General features: G+C 39.0%; 1 protein-coding gene across 1 annotated transcript in view; it reads left to right on the plus strand.

The window, feature by feature from the left end:
* Positions 1-22,457, plus strand: part of LOC139744609 (G-protein-signaling modulator 2-like) — a 77,376-nt gene that overhangs the window by 18,843 nt on the left and 36,076 nt on the right. The window contains exon 4 of the mRNA XM_071655042.1: positions 11,452-11,594. Within this exon, the coding sequence (XP_071511143.1) occupies positions 11,452-11,594 (143 nt within the window). The remainder of the gene's footprint in view (positions 1-11,451; positions 11,595-22,457) is intronic.

Below are 22,457 nucleotides of genomic sequence, written 5' to 3' on the forward strand. Positions count from 1 at the left end.
GACAAAAAAAAAAAACCAAGAAAATATTCTCATTTACTAGTATTGGAAGGCAACACGGTCGACGATTGGAGTTGGTGATAAAAGACAGCGTACTAGCAGTCGTAAAGGTGTCAAAGAAAGACGATCCTTTCAGAAGGACAGCTAATTGAGTGAGCGGCTAGTGTCTGTCCCGCACAATAGCACCCAAGCGGAACAGAGTGGACCCGCCTCTGATCTTGGAGATCAGTGCCAACCGAAGGCACTGGGATTAATTAAACACAGCTTTACACGGAGGTTTGGTATATAATGCTGATGATTTTCCCGCTGAAAAGAAAATGTGTCAGGTGCCAGTTTCTTCTCTTTGTCTCCCTCTACAAATTTTCTTTCAAGAAAATGTGTCAGGTCAGGTTGCACTGACAGAGTGTCTTACGTAAGAAATACACTTCATTTGTGAATTCGTATAGTCTTGCCTAGATCTAAAAACTGCCCGAGTACTTTCTTCACTTCGTTAACATAACCATGACATCGTATCATTATGATGATTCAAAACCTGATTTTGAATGTCATGATTCTGTATTTCTTTCTGTTGCTTTGAAATACAAACAGCAATTAGTCGATCAATGTTTCTGAGGTCGGGAATTGTAACTAAGACGGGCAGGCTTAAACTCCTTGTGCAATTTCATGAAATATTATTCTTGTATACTATCTTTGAATGGGCAGTTGAAATTAAGACATGTTGACACAATATTACACGTGCCTGCATACATCACATACAAATTGTACACCTGTCTGCATACAAACATATATACATGCATATATCAATGTATATACATGTACGGGCAAGTCCAAGATATCGCGCACCTTACGTATGGGACATTCAGAGATTTCAAACCTCTGAAAAGTAATGAAGGAGCACTTGGATTTTACTGTTTATCATCAGGAGGACTGGTAGCCCTGAAAAGAATATTGTGTTTAAGTTTGATGTCATTTGACCTTGGGTTAATTATTTTATTAAGAAAAACATGGCAACTTACGTATGGGACCAGAGAAAAACTGGATTTTTCAAAATAAAGTTTGAATTGAAAATTCTCTGAAAGTACCTTACTGATCAAGTTCTGTTTAGAAGTGAAGAAAGGTACAATACTGAAGTATCTTTCAGCAAAGTTTCACTGCAAAAGAATGGCGCATATTTTCATGAAGTTGGTTTAATTAACGAAAGTACACCTTACGTATGGGACATGGCTGAACTTACGTATGGGACATTTGTCTTTAGTGCACAAGTGTATTCATGGGAATGACTTTAAATTTCCCCATAGTGTCATATTCAGTTCCACAAATCATACTACAACATGTAACAAATGAAACAGACTTCTAAGTGGGTACTTTCCCGGTTCAGATACCTAACAAAAGCTAAAATAAGACAAATAAAAGTAATTACCAATTTACAATTAAATACAATGTCTTAGTTTGGATTCCGTCATGCATTAACACTGTCCTCATGATGTCTACACATACAGATACAGTATACTGACACTCTATTTCTAGCCCATTTGTAATACTCTGGTCAATATTTTTTATCAAATGAAAAAAAAAAAAGTGCAAATTCTAGCTTATGACCTTGATGTAGCATACATGCACATGTACCATGACTTATTTGTAGTCTTGATAATTTCAACTGTAAAATCAAATGTCATGTACAGTGTAATTTGCAAATACAGTTTGAAGTGGGTACTTTCAGTAGTTTTAGGCTTACCTTGCAAGTTGTCTAAGTTTTTATAGAGCTTTGTAATTGTTTGAAATGCAGCACAAGACACAACAACAACAAGAGGAATTAATTTTGCTCTGTAATCATCATGTTTTGCCATGTGAATTTTAGCTTCTGCAAAATCAATCCAATTTTAATGAAACTTTTAGAGTTTAAAAGCCGTGGTAGAACAAAGAGATAGAAGAATGTATACATGTGCCAATGCTGGCTTTTTTCTTTTTTTTTTTTCAAATTGCTTGGCTTCAGGTCTATGAAACCAAAGACGACAAAATTTGTGTTTGTACTTTGTACATACATACATGCTTGTGTAGTGATACAGGAAAGATTATCATTTGTACATTTAAATCTTAAGAGAAAATGTAATTCTAGATTTGAAACACTCAAGTAACTCACTGATCTGAAACTTACAAGTTTGATAAATTCTAATAACCTAATTTGATCATACACTACGAGATTGCAATGCTTGTTGATAATTGTGTAGATGTGGGGTACAAAGTAAGTATGAGTTGATTAAGGTGTCTCAGAGCACATATGTCTCTTCAAACACAATATAGAAAAGAAAATTGAATTCCCTATTTGTTTGTGTAATTTGTGTTATTAGCACTCCAACCACAGAACCAGTATTGATATTGTGTTTCATGGCAAATGTAAACTATAGTCTTCATTTTACAGGATTTTCAGAAATTATGTTCATGACCTTGATAAGTCATGACATATTCTGAGGGTGTGCAGTTGAAATATTAAACATCATATAAAAATAAAAAGTATTCTTGTAGGGTTTTTCCCTTTGCTATCAACTCAAGCAATGACAAAGTATACTTGCTGTCACCTCAAGTGATTTTTCTTTTCAGTAAGACCTGTAATGTTGTCATTGATGAGAACCATAAGCACAATTGTTTTGATTTCCCTTTTTAGGCTGTACAGCCTGTAGTACATGCTGAACAGTGTACTGCACCTAAAATGACACTTAGAAAATCCCATTCTCTAGGACGAAGTTATTTTGTAGAGAGGTAAAGTTGAAAATGATAACTGAATTAAGAAAATGTTCAATATCAAAATGTTAAAAGGAGGAATATTAATTGAAGACCAGCTGCACAGCCTGTAATGAAAATAAGAAAATACAAGTATAAATGAATATTCTTTATTTTCCTTTCTTAATCATAGAATGACTCAATAATGCTGTTCTTACACTCTCCCTGAGGTCAACTAAGTAGGAGAGGTAGATATATAGACATATCCTTCAGAGTAGGTGCAAAGATAACCATTAACCAAACAAATGTAAGGACATATAGCATCCCTGTCAAAAGGCGGTTTTCCCATTCACTTTGCATGTAATGTCCCATACGTAAGGCATTTGTCCCATACGTAAGCAAACTTTAATTAGTTATAAGATGAAGGACTAATTAAATTTCCACATTTAGTTTTGCTAATCTGGAGTTAAAATGAATAAATTAGAACTTCCTAAAGTATGATTGGTCAATGTTGGAAATTTTCAGAAAAAACTTAAAAAAACATACTCAAATCCTTACGTATGGGACACTTCGTTCTGGGAAAGAGCATAATTTGCATAATTAATGTGCTGACATTGTCTTACCTATTGGAAATTATACTAGCTCATACAGGGGTCATGTCCATAAAGGAACTAGGTCAAGGACAAATTCAACTGATTTTAGATGAATATTTTTAATTTGTCCCATACGTAAGGTTTGTTTTTAATTTATGCAAATTAAGGCCATATTTCTTGCATAAATTTGCATAATTAAATATTTTCTTTGCTGGAAATATATAATTTAACTCTTTGGCTACAACATGAGATCAATAACTTTTTGATTAAATCAAGATGAATTTTGAGCATCTGAGGGGACATTATCTTGGACTTGCCCGTACTCATATTGTTTAACGCTAGATAGTAATTATCCTCGTTTCGTCATGAGCATGAAATAGTTCAAAGATACACTGACTCATTTTGCGTCCAGTCATTTTATTTTGGTTTGCTTTTTACTTGTACAACCAATCAAATTACCTCCATCGCCGTGCGCATTTACGTCGATGCAAACTGACAATCAGATGCAGCAAACATGTAATGACCAAGTTCCCGTTCATAAATACCAATTCAGTCCAAGGAATTTTCTTATATTGAATTAAAAATGTAATAATAATATGCAGAGCTGAATTTCATGCGCCTTCTTGCAGTTAGTGAGCGTAAGGATTACCAAGGTCAAGCAGATTGCGTACCTTCTGTATGGTGGTTTTTTGATTGGTGATGAGTTTCATATACAGTGTATGTTCCAGAGCGAGTACTTTTCCGAGGAACGGAAAATTTGTATTCCAAAGAAATACATAACTAGGCAAAATACTATTTTGAAAATGAATGCGTTACTTAATACTATATAGTACTAAAATATGAAGGTGCTGTTTAAACTTGCCAAGTTTGTTAAAGTAATACTACAGAAGTTAAGCTCATATTTTTCATAAAGTTTATACCCTTTTCATCTCAAAAGAAATAAAGTTAAAAGTTAAAAGGATATATGATGCAGAAGTAATCAACTGTTACGGTAATTGTATAAGGGACTGTGATTTTATCGGTGGCGTTTATGATTTCGTAACCTTCCCCATTATTGAAAAAAAAAAATCATCATACATTATGAAATGGCGTGACAGTTTTGTTTTGTTTTTTTTGTCGTTGTCAGAATTCCCTACCAATATCACTTGATGCCACGACAGTTTTCAGATTTCACTTCATCATTTGAACTGTTGTTCTAATATTTGTAGTGCACATTATTTTCTTTGAAAGAGGTGCTTCATAAGAAATTACCTTTCACCTTTCATCACTCGCCTATTTTTTTCTTTTTATTAGCTTACTGTCATAATATTTTCACGATGGTATTTCTTCTGTCTTTACATAGCAAGATTGTATTTTTTTTTTTCATCCAGGGTCAAAGAAAAAAGTGACAGGAAGGAAATGAAAAAGAAAGTATGAAACACCTGCTTAGCAGGCGCTTTTAATAATATAGCACAATAGTGAATGCAATACATCAGAAATTTAGTAGAGTTCTAAATAATTTAATAGTGGGAAAATGAGCAAAGAAAATGGGATTTCATCGAGTTCTAAAATAGAAATTAAGTTAGCATTACAGACTGGACTTGAACAAACTTATTGTCTACAAATTAATTTGGGTGAGTTTCTACACCCAGAGACAGGACTTCAAAGACATGAATTTTGGGAGCACTACACCCGAGTGAACAGACGAAAAGAAAAGAAAAAAAAAAATGAAGGTCGCACGAGCGAGCGGGTGTCATGTCAGCCACTGCCCTGCGCCTGGCGCCTGCCCGCCTCTATATACACTTACAGGCCCATCTATGATTTAGGCTACTCGTACTCGCCATCGTCAACGTCATCATATCGGTCACTCGAAATAAATTGCATCACCATCAGAGCTCGTACATCAATACCACCACACTCATTATCATTACTATCATTACAGCCAATCTTATCCACCGCAACTTAAAATCATTCCCATCAGAGTCACTGTCACAAAACACATCAGCAAACGATTCAGACATCGCAGACCCTACGACTAGCTAACGTTAGATCTTACAAAAATGAAATGGAGGTGGAAAACTATGATGGATACACGATCGATAATGGCATTTTACCGCAGAAAAAAATACACAGAACATCTTGCACCGGAAAACAAAATGGAATTGGCAAACCACGATGAGGAAAACCAGGGTGAAAACATGAAGCTTGAAGACGAACGACGAAGACACTTTACGGTAAGAATACTACCGGTACAGCTGAATATAATCAACAACGTTGCAACATCGTTCAATCAAACACTCGATCAAAAACTCACCTCCATAATTGTTGCTAACGAGGTAATCACTTAACAAAAAATGAGCAAAACACTCTCAGAAGTACGATTGTACTCTGAAAATAAAGGGATATAATGATACGAAAGCAAAAGAGAGAAAAATGAGAGAAAATGGACTGGAAACCTGAGAATTTACGCCACTCTAAGCTAACGTAATGTGGCACAGCACAGAAAACCGTTACTGTATACATATATACACGGCATACGATCGGATTGCCGGTGTACTCGCCACACACATACTGTACTGGTACACCGAGTCGAAGAGCGCGCGCGGACATATCGTGTAAGTACTACACGTTTCGACGATTACACGCTTCGCGCAGGCTTCCGAACTTGCGTGTAATTCGCACGACTACACGTTTCCCCGCGAGCGCACTGACTCGGAACACCTTTTGAAACGTGTGATCGTGCCAAATACACGATACTGGCGTCTGTGTGGGTACATGTTCGAATCGTGTAAACGTGTAATACTTAGTGGTGACTGGTACTGTACATGTACATCTTCTCCCTTATCTGGCCAAGTCACTTATATGGATGGGCACCAGTCCTGACATGGCCAGATGACAGAGGTTGGACTGTACACAGTTTCCCCTTGATGCAAGTGTACTCGCGAATGCTTGTCAAAGTTCTCAATTCAATATCATGGCAACCTTGAATTAAGATACAATTTACATGCTATGTACACGTGTACAACGTGTACATGTTAAATCAATCAGTGTGACATTTTTGATCCATTGTAAAGTGCTGGAAAACTCAACCTTTCATGTCATAGAATACATGACTTGTTCGTTGTACATGTATTTCTGCATAGTGTGCATCTTGTAAGCACAGCTAAGAATGGAATAGATGTGTGTTGATAACATGATGTGGTTGTCATAGAAACATTAGAGGGGATGGAGTTTGAAAGTGAGCATCTTCTGTTTCATTTAGTTTTTTTTTTTTGTATTTAAATAGAAACACTGCAAAATGTCAGAACAATACAGTTCATGCGGTATTAACATTTAGCTAGAATACGATGTAAGACCTGTCAAAAATTTAATGCACTTTGGTTGACGTCACGCTCTGGACAATTTCATCACTAATCTGCTACACATCGGAGCAACATCAGAATCGGCAATCACTTTAAGTGGAAATGCCAAATTTGATTGAGGGACAGAGAGAGAGAGGAAGAGAGGGAGAATATCTCGAGAAGATGTTTACATTTTGTTGTTTGTGTTCAATGTTTATGTGCATGCTTCTGTAGCTGGAAAGGGCGTATCACTAGAACAGTAGAAATCTGAAGATGTACAGTACATGTACAAGATAGCAAATTGATTTGTATCAATCAGATGTTCCGGACTAGTTTGCAGACCTGTACAATCCTTTGTTGGTCTTTAAAGGAGTCTGCTCCAAGACTACTTGTACAGTATATAATGCACCACTGGCACTGTGCCGCACTGTCCCATAGGCCCTGTACTGTAGCCTCTCCCAGCAAGGAGCACTGACACTGGAGGGAATAGATAGGAAAGAAATGCTTTGGCAGAGACTCCTTTACGTCCAACAAGTTTTTGTGCCTGCAAACTAATTTCGGACTGCCTATGTATCCATATGAGGTAAACCATGCTTTAATCGGTGTGCATCACTTCTCTGCTACTTTTCTGTCATTCAGAGCTAGAAGGCCTTTAAATGAGTATTGCATACAAGTAAGATCTTCACTTTATGACAATACAGTATGTGTGCAACTTGATGCATACTGTGTTAAATGTTTGAAAGTATGGAATAATGAATGTCGTTAAGGCAGACCATATTGTTTGGTAGCAGAACTATTAACCCCCCCCCCCATAATGATAAAAACAGAAACAACAAAGACAAAACACCTACATTTACAAATAGTACATGTACACTGTAGTTCAGAAGCTGTTTCTGATCTCCTTGAGATGAATCATATTTCAATTCTTTAAGTGCAGCTGTGTAGAATGTTTAATTTTAAGTGGGCTTTCATCATGGATAGATTCTGAAAGTGAAATTAGGTAAAATGAATGATGATAAATACAATGTATTTCGTCAATGGTGGGTAAAGAATCCATTTTCTTTGCTCTGTTTTCCACTAATGAATATGAAAGCTTGATGGAATTTCATGTCTGACTCTGATAACACTTCTATTCATCACTCTGTTTTTCTTATTTTATTTTGTTTCATTTTTAGCTCACCTGAGCCAAAGGCTCAAGTGAGCTATTGCGATCGCCCTTCGTCCGGCGTCCGTCGTGCGTCGTGCGTCGTGCGTCGTGCGTCGTGCGTCGTGCGTCGTCCGTCGTCCGTCGTCCGTCGTCCGTCGTCCGTCGTGCGTCGTGCGTAAACTTTTTACATTTTCATCTTCTTCTTGAAAACCCCATGACCGATTTTCATCAAACTTGGCAGGTAGCATCCCTAGGGGGTTAGGAACTCAATTTGTTAAAATGGGCACCATGCCCCACCCAGGGGGCCCCCAGGGGGCCCAAACCCCCCAAAATTAAGGAATCTGTAAAAATCTTCTTCTCTAGAACCAGAAGTGATAGAGCGAAGTTAATACTATGAGTTAGTACATTGATGACTGTAGTTTCAAGTTTGTTCATGGCAGAATCAGGGGTGCCCCCCTTGGGACCCAGGGGAGGGGGGTGGGGAAGGGTTCTAATGGGGCCTAAATTGTACATTTTCATCTTCTTCTTGAGAACTCCATGACCCATTTTCACCAAACTTGGCAGGTAGCATCCCTAGGGGGTTAGGAACTCCATTTATTAAAATGGGCACCATGACCCACCCAGGGGGCCCCCAGGGGCCCAAACCCCCCCAAATTAAGGAATCCGCAAAAAGCTTCTTCTCTAGAACCAGAAGTGATAGAGCTAGGTTAATACTATGAGTTAGCACATTGATGACTGTAGTTTCAAGTTTGTTCATGGCAGAATCAGGGGTGCCCCCCTTGGGACCCAGGGGGGGGGGGGGGGGGTGAGGAGGGGTCCTAATGGGGCCTAAATTGTACATTTTTTCTTCTTCTTGAGAACCCCATGACCCATTTTCACCAAACTTGGCAGGTAGCATTCCTAGGGGGTTAGGATCTCAATTTGTTAAAATGGGCACCATGCCCCGCCCAGGGGGCCCCCAGGGGGCCCAAACCCCCCAAATGAAGGAATCTTTAAAAATCTTCTCTAGAATCAGAAGTTATAGAGCTGAGATAATACTATGAGTGAGTACATTAATGACTGTAGTTTCAAGTTTGTTCATAGGAGATCCAGGGGTGCCCCTCTTGGGGGTAGGGGGAGGGGGGTGGTTGGAAGGGTCCAAATGGGGGCCTGAATTGTACATTTTCATCTTCTTCCTGAAAACCTCATGATGGATTTTTGTCAAACTTGGCAGGTAGCATCCCTAGGTGGTCAGGATCTCAATTTATCAAACTGGGCACCATGCCCCACCCAGAGGGCCCCAGGGGGCCCCAATTCCCCCAAATTAAGGAATCTTGAAAAAATTGGGCCCTTATTGTACATTTTCATCTTCCACTTGAGAATGCCTCGTCAAATTTTGGTAGAGCTGTGAATAATTTAGATTAGTGACTGCGTGAAAGGTGAACTTGCGATACTCAGGTGAGCGCTAGACCCGCGGGTCTCTTGTTTCATTAGAAGTCAACTTCATCACATGGAAATTGCACTCTAAATTTATGAATATCAGCAGTTAAAGGGAGTTCTGGTAAAATTTCCATTGTAGTATAATGCATTTTACTCAGTGATCTGAAAGAAATATTAAGAATTACAGCCACTCCTCCCCCCCCCCCCACCACTCACTCTCTACAGATACCGGCGCTGTATACTCCACATCTAACATAGATGTGGCAGACCCTGTCTCATGGGGGCAAATTAGTGATCATGTTTTTGCACTTAGTTGCCATATTAGGCCATAATTTTTGTTGGAAGTGTTTGCATAAATCATGTTTTTATAAAAAATTCTGTCAATATTTGTTTCCAAATGTAGCAATTAAGACATACTCAGTGTATTAATCATGTACACTGCCATGCTCTGGAGACACAATAGTTGGTGCTATATTTTGTACATACATAAGCCTCACAAGGCTAGATGACAAATAATATTCATCCTCATTATTCCCTAAAAATCAGGACAAAACTTGTTGATTCATGTTAGCACTTGTGTACATGCAAATGAAGCAGCTTTCTTGTTCTCCTAGGAGATCTTTGCAAAACTCCATGCATAAAATTGCATTACTTTACTGTGTTTACTCTAGTGAACATAGACCCCGTTTACAGTGCGGGGCTGGGCTGAGCCACGGCCGAGCCCAGCCTCAATTGCGGGGCCGAGCCCCGTAATTTTGTCCGTTTACACTGCCGGGCTCGGCCGCGCTTTTAATTCAAACCTTTCAATATTTTGTCGTAGTGGCGCTCTGCTTGTAAACAAACACAATTTGGTATAGTCTGGTTTTCAGACCCTTTGCCAACTGGATTCCGTGGCGACGAAGTCGCCGTTCGGGCAAAGGCCTTTGCCAAAGGAAAAATCCTTTGCAGGACAAAACCACCTTAAACTATACTAGTTTTCGACGATGAGGGGGTTGATATCCTGAATAAAGAGACAGTACGGGCAGAGGGTTTGGAAGCCAGACTAAAATTGGCCGCGCATTTGGCCCAGTTTGCGTTTACACTGAGAAAAGGGCGGGCTCGGCCGCGGCCAAGCCGCGGCCGAGACCACCTCCAGAGTGTGGCCAAATGCGCATTTGGCCTTTTGCGTGTTAAAACTGAAATGAAGGTGGGCTCGGCCACGGCCGAGCCTCGCACTGTAAACAGGGTCATACACGTACAGTCCAACCTCTCCTATCCGGCGTCCCCTTATCTGGATCTCTCTATTATCCAGATGAAATCTCAGCATGATTTTATTTTTTCGATCTAATAATTATGGGGAAAAGGGGGATTTCAAACTCAAACAAAATTCCTACACAAACTCACATGAATTAGATATTATTCGCGACATAATGAACATATATTCACATCTAATTCTCATCTAAATAACATGCATTCAGACTTTCATTCAGAGTTAGTGTATTAGAGTTCAATCAGATGTTCTTATACAACACCTAAAAAGAATAGCTATCCGATTGGTCGATTGCCCATCATGTGACATTCAGTTAAAAGTTCCATCGCGCGCTGTGGCTGGCAGCCGTGCAGTTTTGTTTGAGTAAAAATGGATAGCACATGGCTGACGTCACCCATTTCCATTGACTCCCGTTTTAAACTCACGATTGACTCGAAGTTTTTGTTCCATCGCACGGCTCTGATGTCACAATAAACAAACATTTGCTGCGCTCACTCAACAATTACAAGCGCACTGGAATAAGCTCATACTTCTGTCGCTCTTCTTTGTAAACAGTTTCGATGATTGGCTTCACGTCCACGTACGTACACGTACACATGACTGTGACTGTGTGGTTACTCATTCGTCTTTCACGGAAAATGGTTGCAAGCCATTTCTATGCTAAATCCAAGAATCTGTGTGGACCACATTCTGTTGACGTTCGAGGTGTTGTTACAAACAGTGTATGGTCTTTACTTGTGCAATGGAACAAGATTTCGCACTCGGTGAAAGATGAGGTGCACAATTTAACTCAGCTTCACCTCGTTGAATAGAGCGCGTCTATCTTTCTCCTTGTGCGAAATCTTGTACCATTGCACTCGTGACCATTCACTATTTGTATAATATTACATGTCATGTTCACATTTACAAATTTGTTTCTCCTTGTGTGTTTGTGTGTGTATCTAATGATGGTTTTATGTTATAGTATGTTATTATTATCCTTTTTTAATGTCAATTCAACACTTTCAGATAGGAGAAGGGAGGGCACTCTACAACCTGGGTAATATCTACCATGCCAAAGGGAAGCATGCAGGGCGAAGTGGTCATCAAGATCCAGGGGACTTCCCCCAGGAGGTTACTGACTGTCTGAAGGAAGCCATCCAATTCTACCAGTGAGTCCACCTTACTTATTAAATTCCTGCTCAACCATCTAGCAACTTTTCTTTTTGTGTTTTTTGCTTAGTTTAATGTTTTTTTTATTTGTTTTGCTTCATCTTATATTTGTTTTTCTGAACTGTTCGTTGTTTTTTTTTTTTAAGTGTGCATAACATATAAAGAATGTTGACTGTTTTTGTTATATATGAAAGACATGGTTGAAATTGTGTGGCAACAGAGGTTATGCTGTATGTACATCTCAAATAAATGCAGTGAGCTTTAAGATCTCCACTACAAGCTTCAGGATATTAACCTTGTAACCTCAAATGTGTGTCATTCGTAATTTGTGAAAGCAAATTAATTGGTCAGCCACTGCATGTACTGGCAGGTTACACTTGTACATATTACACAAGGCCAAGAGTACATTGTATGCTGAATTTTATTTTATGTAGTTACTTATTGGTTCAGTTACCGTCAAGGTGCAACATTTATATGTTTTCATTTCGAAAGTGGGTTCCTGTACTGCTGGTAGTCCACATGGGAATGGCAAATCCTACTGGCACCAACAGGGTCATATTAGACCCTGTTTTAACCCTTCCCGTTCTTTCAGCCAATCAGATGAGAGGATTCTCAGATTAGGCTGTGTAATGCATGGTACAAATACAATCCCCGAGACCATTTGCCAAGGGCAAATAAAATTTACTGTCACTCCTGTTGGCGCTTGCCTACAGTACAGTACCAAAAGTATGAGGTCTTAGCCTCTGCTATGCTCATTTTGACAAGTGGATGACTTTCTCTTTTTATGCTGTGGTACATCTGGTTTAGCCACATGCAAATGATAGATCTCGTTCTTCATTTTAGCAATCATTAATGAAATTGAAAGCCACGCTGTTTACCATCGGGAACAGCGATTTGAAATGTGTTCGAGTTATCACATTTGATGCATTACATATGTAGGTCAGTTGTATCACAAAACTTCCTACCATATGGAATTTGCAATAAAGTCTAAAATGTAAGGAGATATCACTATTTTTCTCAATAAACTATAACTGTAGATGGTTTATTCTAGAAACAATTTTTGTAAAACTATTGTTCACATTTTGGAAATTTAACAATACTTAACACTGATTATGCTGATCAACATTTTTACATTGGTGTTTCTATCCCTAACTCACATTTTAGAGCTAATTGAAAGCACTATTTTTAAAGCTGTTTTTTCTACATCTGCAAATGGTAAATAATGCCTTCAAGATGTAAATCTAGATAGAGACTGTCCCAAAACTTGAAGCATTGTATTGAGATGAAGTGAGCAATCCAAGGCTTTTTTGTATATCACACTGGCCCAGTGGCAGTCAGTGTATTTGTCCAAATGTCAGTTTTGGTCTCCTATATTTAGTCCACATTTATTCCTTGCAACATTTTCTCTCCTCTCTTCTCAATTTCTTGTGATCATGTGCCGCATTTAATGTGTGGAGGTTAAACAGCACCATTTTCTTGCTGTCACTGTTGGCATGACAATTTATACTAAGTGAAGTCGGGCATAAAATCAAGTACAAGGTCTGGATTCTGATTGGTCGTAGGCGATATCTCGTTAAATGTTCATTGCATGCATGATTTGAAATCAGGCTCATTTTCATGCACTACGTGGCTGACTCGTTATGTTACTTGGTGTTTCTAGGTTAATAATACAGGTGTCTCCACAAATGAGCCACATTTCAATGCAATGGTAAACCATGATACTGCAGCATCAATCCCCACAAGTGCTGCATGCAGAATGCAAGCATGCCCCCCTCCATTTCTTTTTTTTTTAGATAAAGAAGATGAAGAAGAAGAAGAAGAAGAAGAAGAAGAAGAAAAGTTAAAAGAAAAACGGCTCCTATTTTAAAGGGAGGAGTTCATGTATCAGCAATTTCCAACATAATCGTTTCCATAAGGCTGGGATACAGGAGCGTATTGGGTTGTTTGAGCTGGTAAGGTTTATACCGGTTGCAAAAAGAGTTACCCACGACTCTAAGATGCAATGCTTAAGCTTGAAAAGCACTAACATAGGATGATGGGGATGCATTTCCTTTCCTGCTGTCAAATTGATGATCACAGTCAGTGAACGTTAAATCCTGCTTTTCAAAGGAAGAATATGGACGTTATAAATTACATGGTTTGGGAAGGGAGGGAGGGAGGAAGCATCATAATGCTACCAAAACAGAGACACCACCGTTCAATATTCATCGCTTCTCTGCCAGATGATGGTCATACAATTGTAAGCCACGTTCCAGTGGACAAGACTCTCCATAGTTTTGAGGTGCAAGAGCATAAGGACAGGCAGGGAGAGCTTCACCCTACAGTTTGTGTTTTAGTGTCTGTAGCAACGCTGGTCTGTAGGCACAACAACATGAAAATCAAACTGCTTCCAACCTGTCATTTGGATGCCGTTGCACTAAATGTAAGGATTTTGCAATTGATGATTGCAATACTGTATAAGCTGTTATATTCGCGAGGGTTTAATTTTCGCGAATCTCAGTTGGATCGCAAATTTAACAACATGCGAAAATGTCTTTATGCGCTAGGGTAATAGCGCATTTACTTTAGCGTTGGCGTCAGTTCATGAAAACACCATGTCGCGAAAATGTCTATGACCGCCTCATTCCTGAAAACATCTGTACACGAAAATAACAGCGTATACAGTAAATCAGTGGTGGATCCCTGATTGAGTCATACTTTATTGATTCACGCAAGAACGGTTCTGCAGGCCAGGCTATGTCTTATTCTTTATCGTTCTACACACACATGAACTTGAGGGTTTTTAGTCTTTGGTTGGTGTGTGTGTGTGTGAAATTCTTTGTTTTAAATCAGAATTCAAGATATTGCTACAAAACTGGTAAAGTTGTTTTCAATTGCATTCAAGACCATACAAGGATGAATGGACTGAAGTTAAGTCATGAGAGCAAATGTCAATCATTGCACAATCAAGGTCAAAGACCCCCATCCCCCCCCCACCCAAAAAAAAAATAACGATAATGTGCAATTATTGCTGTGAGGAAGGTGAATAAACATCCAAAAAGTTGATGCCATGATGACCTGTAATAACAGCAGTTCACCTAGTCAAGCAGCTTCTTAAAATGCAATATTACAGACTGTAAGTCATTTTCTGATAAAGTTAGAAAAGCTGCCAGGATTTCATCAGCTTATGAATATTCTAAAATGTTGCCAAGCGTGATGCATTCATTTTGAATAATAACTGTCATGCATGATATGGGCAGTCTTGGATGGGGGCTAAAAAGTGAGGTCAAAAGCAATTTGAATCTTGTTAACTGTTTCTTTGCTTTGAGATACACAGAGTCAAATTCACACAACCCAGCAGCCTTCATTTCTGTTCTACTGGGGGCGTATATAATCTACCCGTTGGCAACTTCCAGGAAAAGTCAAGAATGTGAAACAAATTCACAGTTTTTTGATGCCGATGGTATGAATGCTCCACTCAACACCCTTGTTTACAGAGTTTGCAATCTGGTATATCGCTGGTGTCATGTAATGCAGGGATGCATTAATGACCTGTCAATCATGTTGTGTATTAAAGGACTGATTACAATGCGCAGTAGCTGGCTCATCTTCTTGACTTGATTTGAATTGACTTGAGCCTGATTTTAGTTTTTTGCTGCGGGTGTCACAGGTTCAGGGGTAGGCGGCAGGCGGCAGGCGGCAGAATTGTGTACCGACAAGTTTTAACAAACTTGAAAATTAGACCCGTATTTTCATCCTGACATTGTAAACCTTGCCCTGCTTTCTCAGCTTGCAAGTTTAACACACCATATGCCACTGTATCTGAATATATCTAGGTACTGTTGTAAGCTGAGATTGCCCCTTCCTGATATAGAATATATTTTTGTACATGAGGAGATATCCGATGTGTGTTTCCTGATCTGTAGACTTGGGCTGTTTTCATACGTACCAAGGGTTTTATTTATTTATTTATTTATTTATTTATCTATTTATTTAGTCATATTTATACAGGGTGGCCCTATCAGTAGTCAATGCACTGTTCTCCCTAGAGGCCCTGTGTCACAAACTTATTCATAAAAGTCAAACGAAACAGACAAATAACACTACAGAAATATACAACAGAGATTACAGAAAATGGATCTAGCAAGATCCACTGTACATATATCAGATAGCAAAATAACCCAGGTTATGAGGCGAAATGTTTCAAATAATAACAGCAAAAGGTAGCTTTTGAAGGAGAACTGCGTATAATTTTATTTTATTTATTTATTTATTTATTTATTTATTTATTTATTTATTTAGTCATATTTATACAGGGTGGCCCTATCAGTAGTCAATGCACTGTTCTCCCTAGAGGCCCTGTGTCACAAACTTATTCATAAAAGTCAAACGAAACAGACAAATAACACTACAGAAATATACAACAGAGATTACAGAAAATGGATCTAGCAAGATCCACTGTACATATATCAGATAGCAAAATAACCCAGGTTATGAGGCGAAATGTTTCAAATAATAACAGCAAAAGGTAGCTTTTGAAGGAGAACTGCGTATAATTGCAGGAAGTGCATTCCAAAGCATAGCTCCAGAGAAAGAAAAAGCCCTTTTCCCACTCTCAGAGGTGACTCTGGGCAAAACAAGACCATGGGTGCCCGCCCTTCTTGTCCTGTACCGATGTGTACAACTGCATAGGGTGCATAATTTGAATCATTTTTCTAATGCCGATCACTAGAATCATGATTTAAATGAGACATTTTGGCCGTGTGTATGTAAACTGAATCGTAAATCCTACTGTAATTCAAATGACACTCTGGAGGTGTTCTCCCATCACGATTCTCCAGAATTTCAGAACAAAACAGTCGTGTGTATGGATTGACGCCAAAGTTGTGTTTTTTTGGGGGGATGGAGCTTACGGTGACCTTTCAACCACTTCCGCCAAAAAACCGCGCTCCTGAAAGGACAAGTTCACCTTCATAAACATAAGGATTGAGAGAATGTAGCAATATTAGTAGAACACATCATTGAAATTTTGAGGAAAATCAGACAATCCGTTCAAAAGTTATGAATTTTTGAAGTTTTTGTGCAGTACCCGCTGGATGAGAAGACTACTGCAGTGTATGAATAACTTAGATGTCACATGCGTACAACAATATAAGGAAAATATAAAGAGAATTTCACAAAATTCCATCTTTTGAAAAAAGTACACATTCCCCTCCCTCGTTACCGACAAATGTTATGGGTAATATTATTCCCCCTGCCTTTAGAAAGAGGCAAGTCAAGTGCTCTTTTATTATGCGAAAAAAGTGAAAATATGTTAAATTTTCTTTTACATTTTCTTTATACTGTTGTACGCATATGACTCACAAGCTGTAGTAGTCTCCTCATCCAGCGGTTCCAACACAAAAATTTAAAAAATTCATAACTTTTGCATCGATTGTCCAATTTTCCTCAAACTTTCACTGATGTGTTCTACTTTTATTGTTGCATTTTCTCAATCCTTATGTTTATGAAGGTGAACTTGTCCTTGAAATGCTCGCACTGCAGTCAGTGTGCATGATACTTATCACTCAAGAGTGATCGATAGAAACTCAGAAAAAAGCCACACCTCCCCTCCTTACTCTGAAATTCAAAACGGCAGAATCTGCAAAGCCTTCCTCGGTCATGTGTACGGACGATCATTCCAATTCCAATTGTAATCGTAAAATTCAGCATTGCTGTATGTATCTCGACCTGTGTGAAATGGGCCTGCGAGAGTTGAACTGTATTTAAGTCCCAACACAGATATGAAAACATACAATATTTTGGGTTCTCTCCTGGTAAGCTGATACACCCTCAGTGCTGTTTGCGACTTTATAGCATACTACTGTATGTACCTGCATATTTTCCCTCCGATCTTGTCAAAGGCTCATCCTGTTTGCTACGGTTTCATAGGAGGGGTTAACTCCCATATTCTCTCCCTGCATATATGTACTCATTGGAGTTGTTTACAATTGTGAAAGTGTATCTACTCCTGTAAATTCCCAAATTATGGGCATTAAAATTATAATGTTTTTACTGCCATGGCATGGTCATTAAAGACCTAATAAAATGGTTTAGACATTTTTTTCTCAATGATGTAACAATATTAAATGTTAAATTCTAAGTAATTCTATGGTTGTGCGGGGTTTTTTACTGTTCTGAATTTTGTTCTATATTTGCTAACATAATGGATGCACTTTCCTCGGTTTTGGAAAACTTTCTATACTTTCGCCGCATGCGGCGCACTATCACTTCTAAATTGTGATGACGTCTAAGAACGGAGTTGTCGATATTGATTGTCCGACCAGCCTAGCCATAGCCAGCGAGCTGGCAAGGCTATGTTAGCGCAGCGCAGCGACAGCTGAGCGCCGGCTGGCGGCTAGCGCTGGCGGGGGAGCGAGCTAGCGAGCGCATAGCAGGTGCTGCGCTGCACTATTGTCATTGGCTAAGCCTTTAGACAAAAGAATGTTTAATGAGTTGTATCGGATTTAATACTGCCAATAATACAGATTACAACTGTGGTACGCTTGGACATCCATTATTTTCGGCAAACTCGTGAAATGGGCCCCACCACTGCGTGTCTGTACTAATACTACGGCAACTCGCCTGTTTAAATACTCGTGAATTCAGCCCCACCGTGTGGCATTCATAGGTAGGACAAGGTAAGCACGGCGGTGGGGCTGCCTTCCACAGTCAATACTTGTGAATGCGGCGAAAATGACTTCCTAATATGTCCCTCGACTAATTCAACGGCCAATTTAACCATAAATACAACCCTACCTAACCCTACCTAACCCTAAACCCTAGAAGGACCTACCCTTGCTTGCTATAAACGCACGGGTACGGTGCACGCGCACTGCGGTGGGGCCTATTTCATGATAGCCCCACCACCACTGCGAGACTGTACTAATACTACAGCGACTCGCCTGCTAGGCCTAGACCTACTCGTGAATTCAGCCCCACAGTGGCGTTCATCGGTAGATAAGCACGGCGTTGGGGCTTCCTTCCACAGTTTGATTTGTAGCATAAAACAAAAACTACTCGACCAAAATTGACGATCATTCTTGGTATCGTTTTTCTTAGAAAATGGCGCATCATAATTACTGATAACAAATACTGCAGAAACTGACCATGGGAAACTGGTTAGGCCTTTTTTTTTTTTTTTTAAGCCACGACCCACCCTGTAACAATACATATCCCCGTAGCCTCTGTACTACTACCATAACCGCAGATGTTACAGCTACTAGATCTACTACTAGACTACTATTAGTAGTTTAACTTGTTAGCGCCGGCCGACGGGCCAGGCCACGGCCAGGACGCTCCCACTTGCTGCGGCGGGAGTAGCCGCTCACTTTGTGAGCGAGCTGGGTCTGTTCTTCTACTACTTACTAGACAAACAGTTACAACTTACAATGTCAATCATGTAGAATACAGTATATACTTTCTAACGTTAAACTGTATGGGGGCATACCAGACATACCACTCTGTATTTCCCAGGCGATCGTTTCTGTGATGTCTATTCTCGGACTTGGTGCCATGTTCATACGCTCTTGCACTAGCAGCAGGTGAGATGCAGCTGGTTCATTGAATATCGGTAAGGTGCAGCCCCACGATAACGTTCTGGTTCATCGGCTGCCTCTCCCTCCCCATCTTCCCCTTCAACTTCATGTGCCTCCTCTTCTTCTCCGCTATCGTCAGAGCTGCAGTCTTCATCATCATTATCATCATCAATGTCGAAGTTTACCCATATAGGGGAAGACATTATGCTCGAGGTACCACATATTTGTGCAAGCTAACTTGGTGATATAATGTACGTGGTACTAATGCGTACACATGTCGACAGTCAGTGGGTCGACCGGAAGCGCACATCCCGTGGGGCCCGGGCCTGGCCGGCAGGGCTAGTAAACGTGTACACGCGTGTACCAAGCTAGTAATCTAAGTGCTTGTGCTGAGCGGCGTCTGCTAACTGAGCACAATTCCGTGCTTATACGTCATCAATCGGTTCAGGGGTGTTGGTCACGTGACTATCTTTTTCGCAAAAGCTGCAACGAGGTCCTCCAAAAATGTGATATTTGGGGGAGTTTCTAGAAGCGATAAAAACCGGAACGACACTGACAACATATTTACATTGATAATCATGACATATATTTTACATTTCTTTTGCATATTAAGACATTTTGCAAGCATTTTATTAGGTCTTTAAACTTTTCCTTTCCTATACTCTCTGTATAATTTGTGTTGATTAGAATTGCTTATCAACACAATTGTTCAGTGTAATTCCATCTGCAAACTCTCAAATTATGGGCATGAAAATTACATTTTTTTTTACTGCCATGGCATGGTTATTAAACAGAATTTCAATAGTGTTAATGTAATAACTGCTCTTAATTATGTGCTCATGTGTGTGTTTTTTACTTTTGAAAAAAAAAGTACATTTTCTCACGATTCACAAAGAAATAATCGCTAGAGCAGGAAGTATGAAACGAACGCCAATTTTTCGTAGCCAGCGGTTGATTGTGTGAATAGCAGTATGATGGGAGAAGGGATAACCGGAGGGCCAAACCCCAAAAAGTCGCTTACTTAACGAGTGAGTTGCACTCTCTCTACAAACTAAGTAGACCATGCTTATTTTCAAGTTTTTATTGTAACAAACAACATTCCACTGGTCTACCTCAAAAAATTTGTTGCGAAAGCCTCCAAATCCAAGATGGCGTCCAAGATGGCCACCATATTTACTGAATTTGTTATTTGCAAGATAGAATTTGATTGAAACATCAGACTTCAACAAATTTGATGTCATATGAAAGAGAATAAAATTTTCTACAAGTTGATACCATTTTTGTGGGTTATTGTGATAACTGGATTGAGATTTTAAGGAAAAAACACTCATTTTTGATATTTTTCTGAAAAAAGGAAAGTCATGAAATTGCTTGATTCAGCATAAATCAAAGAAAGATTAAAGAATTATCTTGAAACGTTTCAAAAATTTTGTTTGACATATAATTAATATTTGGAGAAAATTAGGGGTCAGTGCCATTTTTGGTTCAGGAGTTATAATGTCTCAAACTTGAAAACTCACTACGTAAAAATGGCCACTTTAGTTGTGACCAAGACCTTGTTGGTCATAAAAACGTCTGCGCGCGCCAAGACTACTACACGCAACACAGGCACTGGCGCTTTTAGCAGTGCCAGTGGTGCGTGTAGTAGTCTTGGCAAATGCAGACTTTTTCTTTGACAAACAAGGGTTTGTGCCTGCAAACTAACTTTTCATACCAAGTGGTAGCTCAGGTGATAATGATTGCTATTATTTCAAAGTAGATTGTTCTGAAGCAGATGAGATGAAGCCAAAAAAAAATTCAAATAGAGGTAGTAGCTTGAAACTTGGCACCAATCTTGTTGTAGATAGTTTAAGACAGAATTTAGATCAACCGCTCAAAAAAAAAAAAATAAAGATGACAGCCATCAAAGTTGACATAGTTTATTGCGCCAAATTAAATGTATTATTTCGATTTTGATACAACTTTGTCTGTTGCGCTATCTTAAACCGTCTTAGGTTTTTATGGACACATTTTTAAAACCAGTGATATTCTACTCTCCGAAAAAGAAAAAAAAAACAACAAATCGAGTGGAAGTTTTTACTTTTGATGTGAGGAGTGAATAACAGAAAACGGTGAATTTAGAGTGAAATTGGAGTGACTTTTGAGTGAAAATGTTCGTTTTCACTCATTTTAGAGTGACCTTAGGCAGGGCCCCACACCAACTTTTATTTTCGGCGGCCCAAAGGCAAATATCCGACCTTTTTCGATGGCCCGATCAGGCCACCAAATTCTTCATTTCTGACATTTTGGTGGCCCGACATGCGTTTTTGGTGGCCCTGGGCCACCGGAACACCGTTAGTGTCGAGCCCTGCCTTAGGGATCACTCGTCACTCTTCGAGTGATCCCCGAGGTCACTCTAGAATGAATGAAAACGAACATTTTCACTCTCGAGAGATCCTTATATCTAATATGGGAAAGCATCTACCAATGGCATAAGTTCAGATATTGTGACACTATAACCCACATGAAATCAGCCTAAAAACAATGTAAGAAAAATCTGATAACAGTAAATACAGTTTCAGCATGCTTATTTGTAAATGTGAATATACAGCACGAATAATCAATTTGGAAAATTTTATTCGAACAATATACTGAAAAGTAATTTCGCACAGCACATTTAAGAGCAAAGTTGAGAAATTGCCGCCATGTCGGATTTTTTTTTTTTTTTTTTTTTTGGGGGGGGGGTCGGATCAGAAGGGCTTTCAAGGACATCTGCGGATCAGACATTATTACACATATACCATCATCATTCACGTTTCTACAACAGCAGAGTATAACATACAAATAAAAAAGCATATCTTTGATACAGAAGCATTTCTTTTTATCAAAGATTGGGCCTTACCCAAACACTGTAATGAGCTCCACCCCCCCCCCCCAAAAAAAAGACCCTCAATATGGTTTACACTAGTACAATATCGTTTGGATGTATAGAAACATGTAATAGACAGCAATATAAGAAGATTAAAAAAAATATATCAAATTATAAGTTACAGTGTATAAGTTGAGATTTAACTTTCACGCAACACACTAAAAGTACTGTTTACCATTGGGAGAGATATCACATTCGATTTATATGTGCAGGTTAGCTGTATCACAAAGCATTCTACCATGTAAAAAAAAAGATTATAATAAAGCCTAAAACATACGGAGATAACACCATTTCTTTTCAAAAACCACAACCATGATAATTTTTAACAATTTAGTATACAAAAAAAAACATTCTTATCAGATCTATTTAGTATATGTAAAAATATTTAGCACTGATTA

Source organism: Diadema antillarum, unplaced genomic scaffold (genome assembly GCF_040938485.1).
Source record: "Diadema antillarum isolate AM-2024a unplaced genomic scaffold, OU_Dant_1.0 scf00000035, whole genome shotgun sequence".
In the NCBI taxonomy this organism is placed as follows: Eukaryota; Metazoa; Echinodermata; class Echinoidea; order Diadematoida; family Diadematidae; genus Diadema; species Diadema antillarum.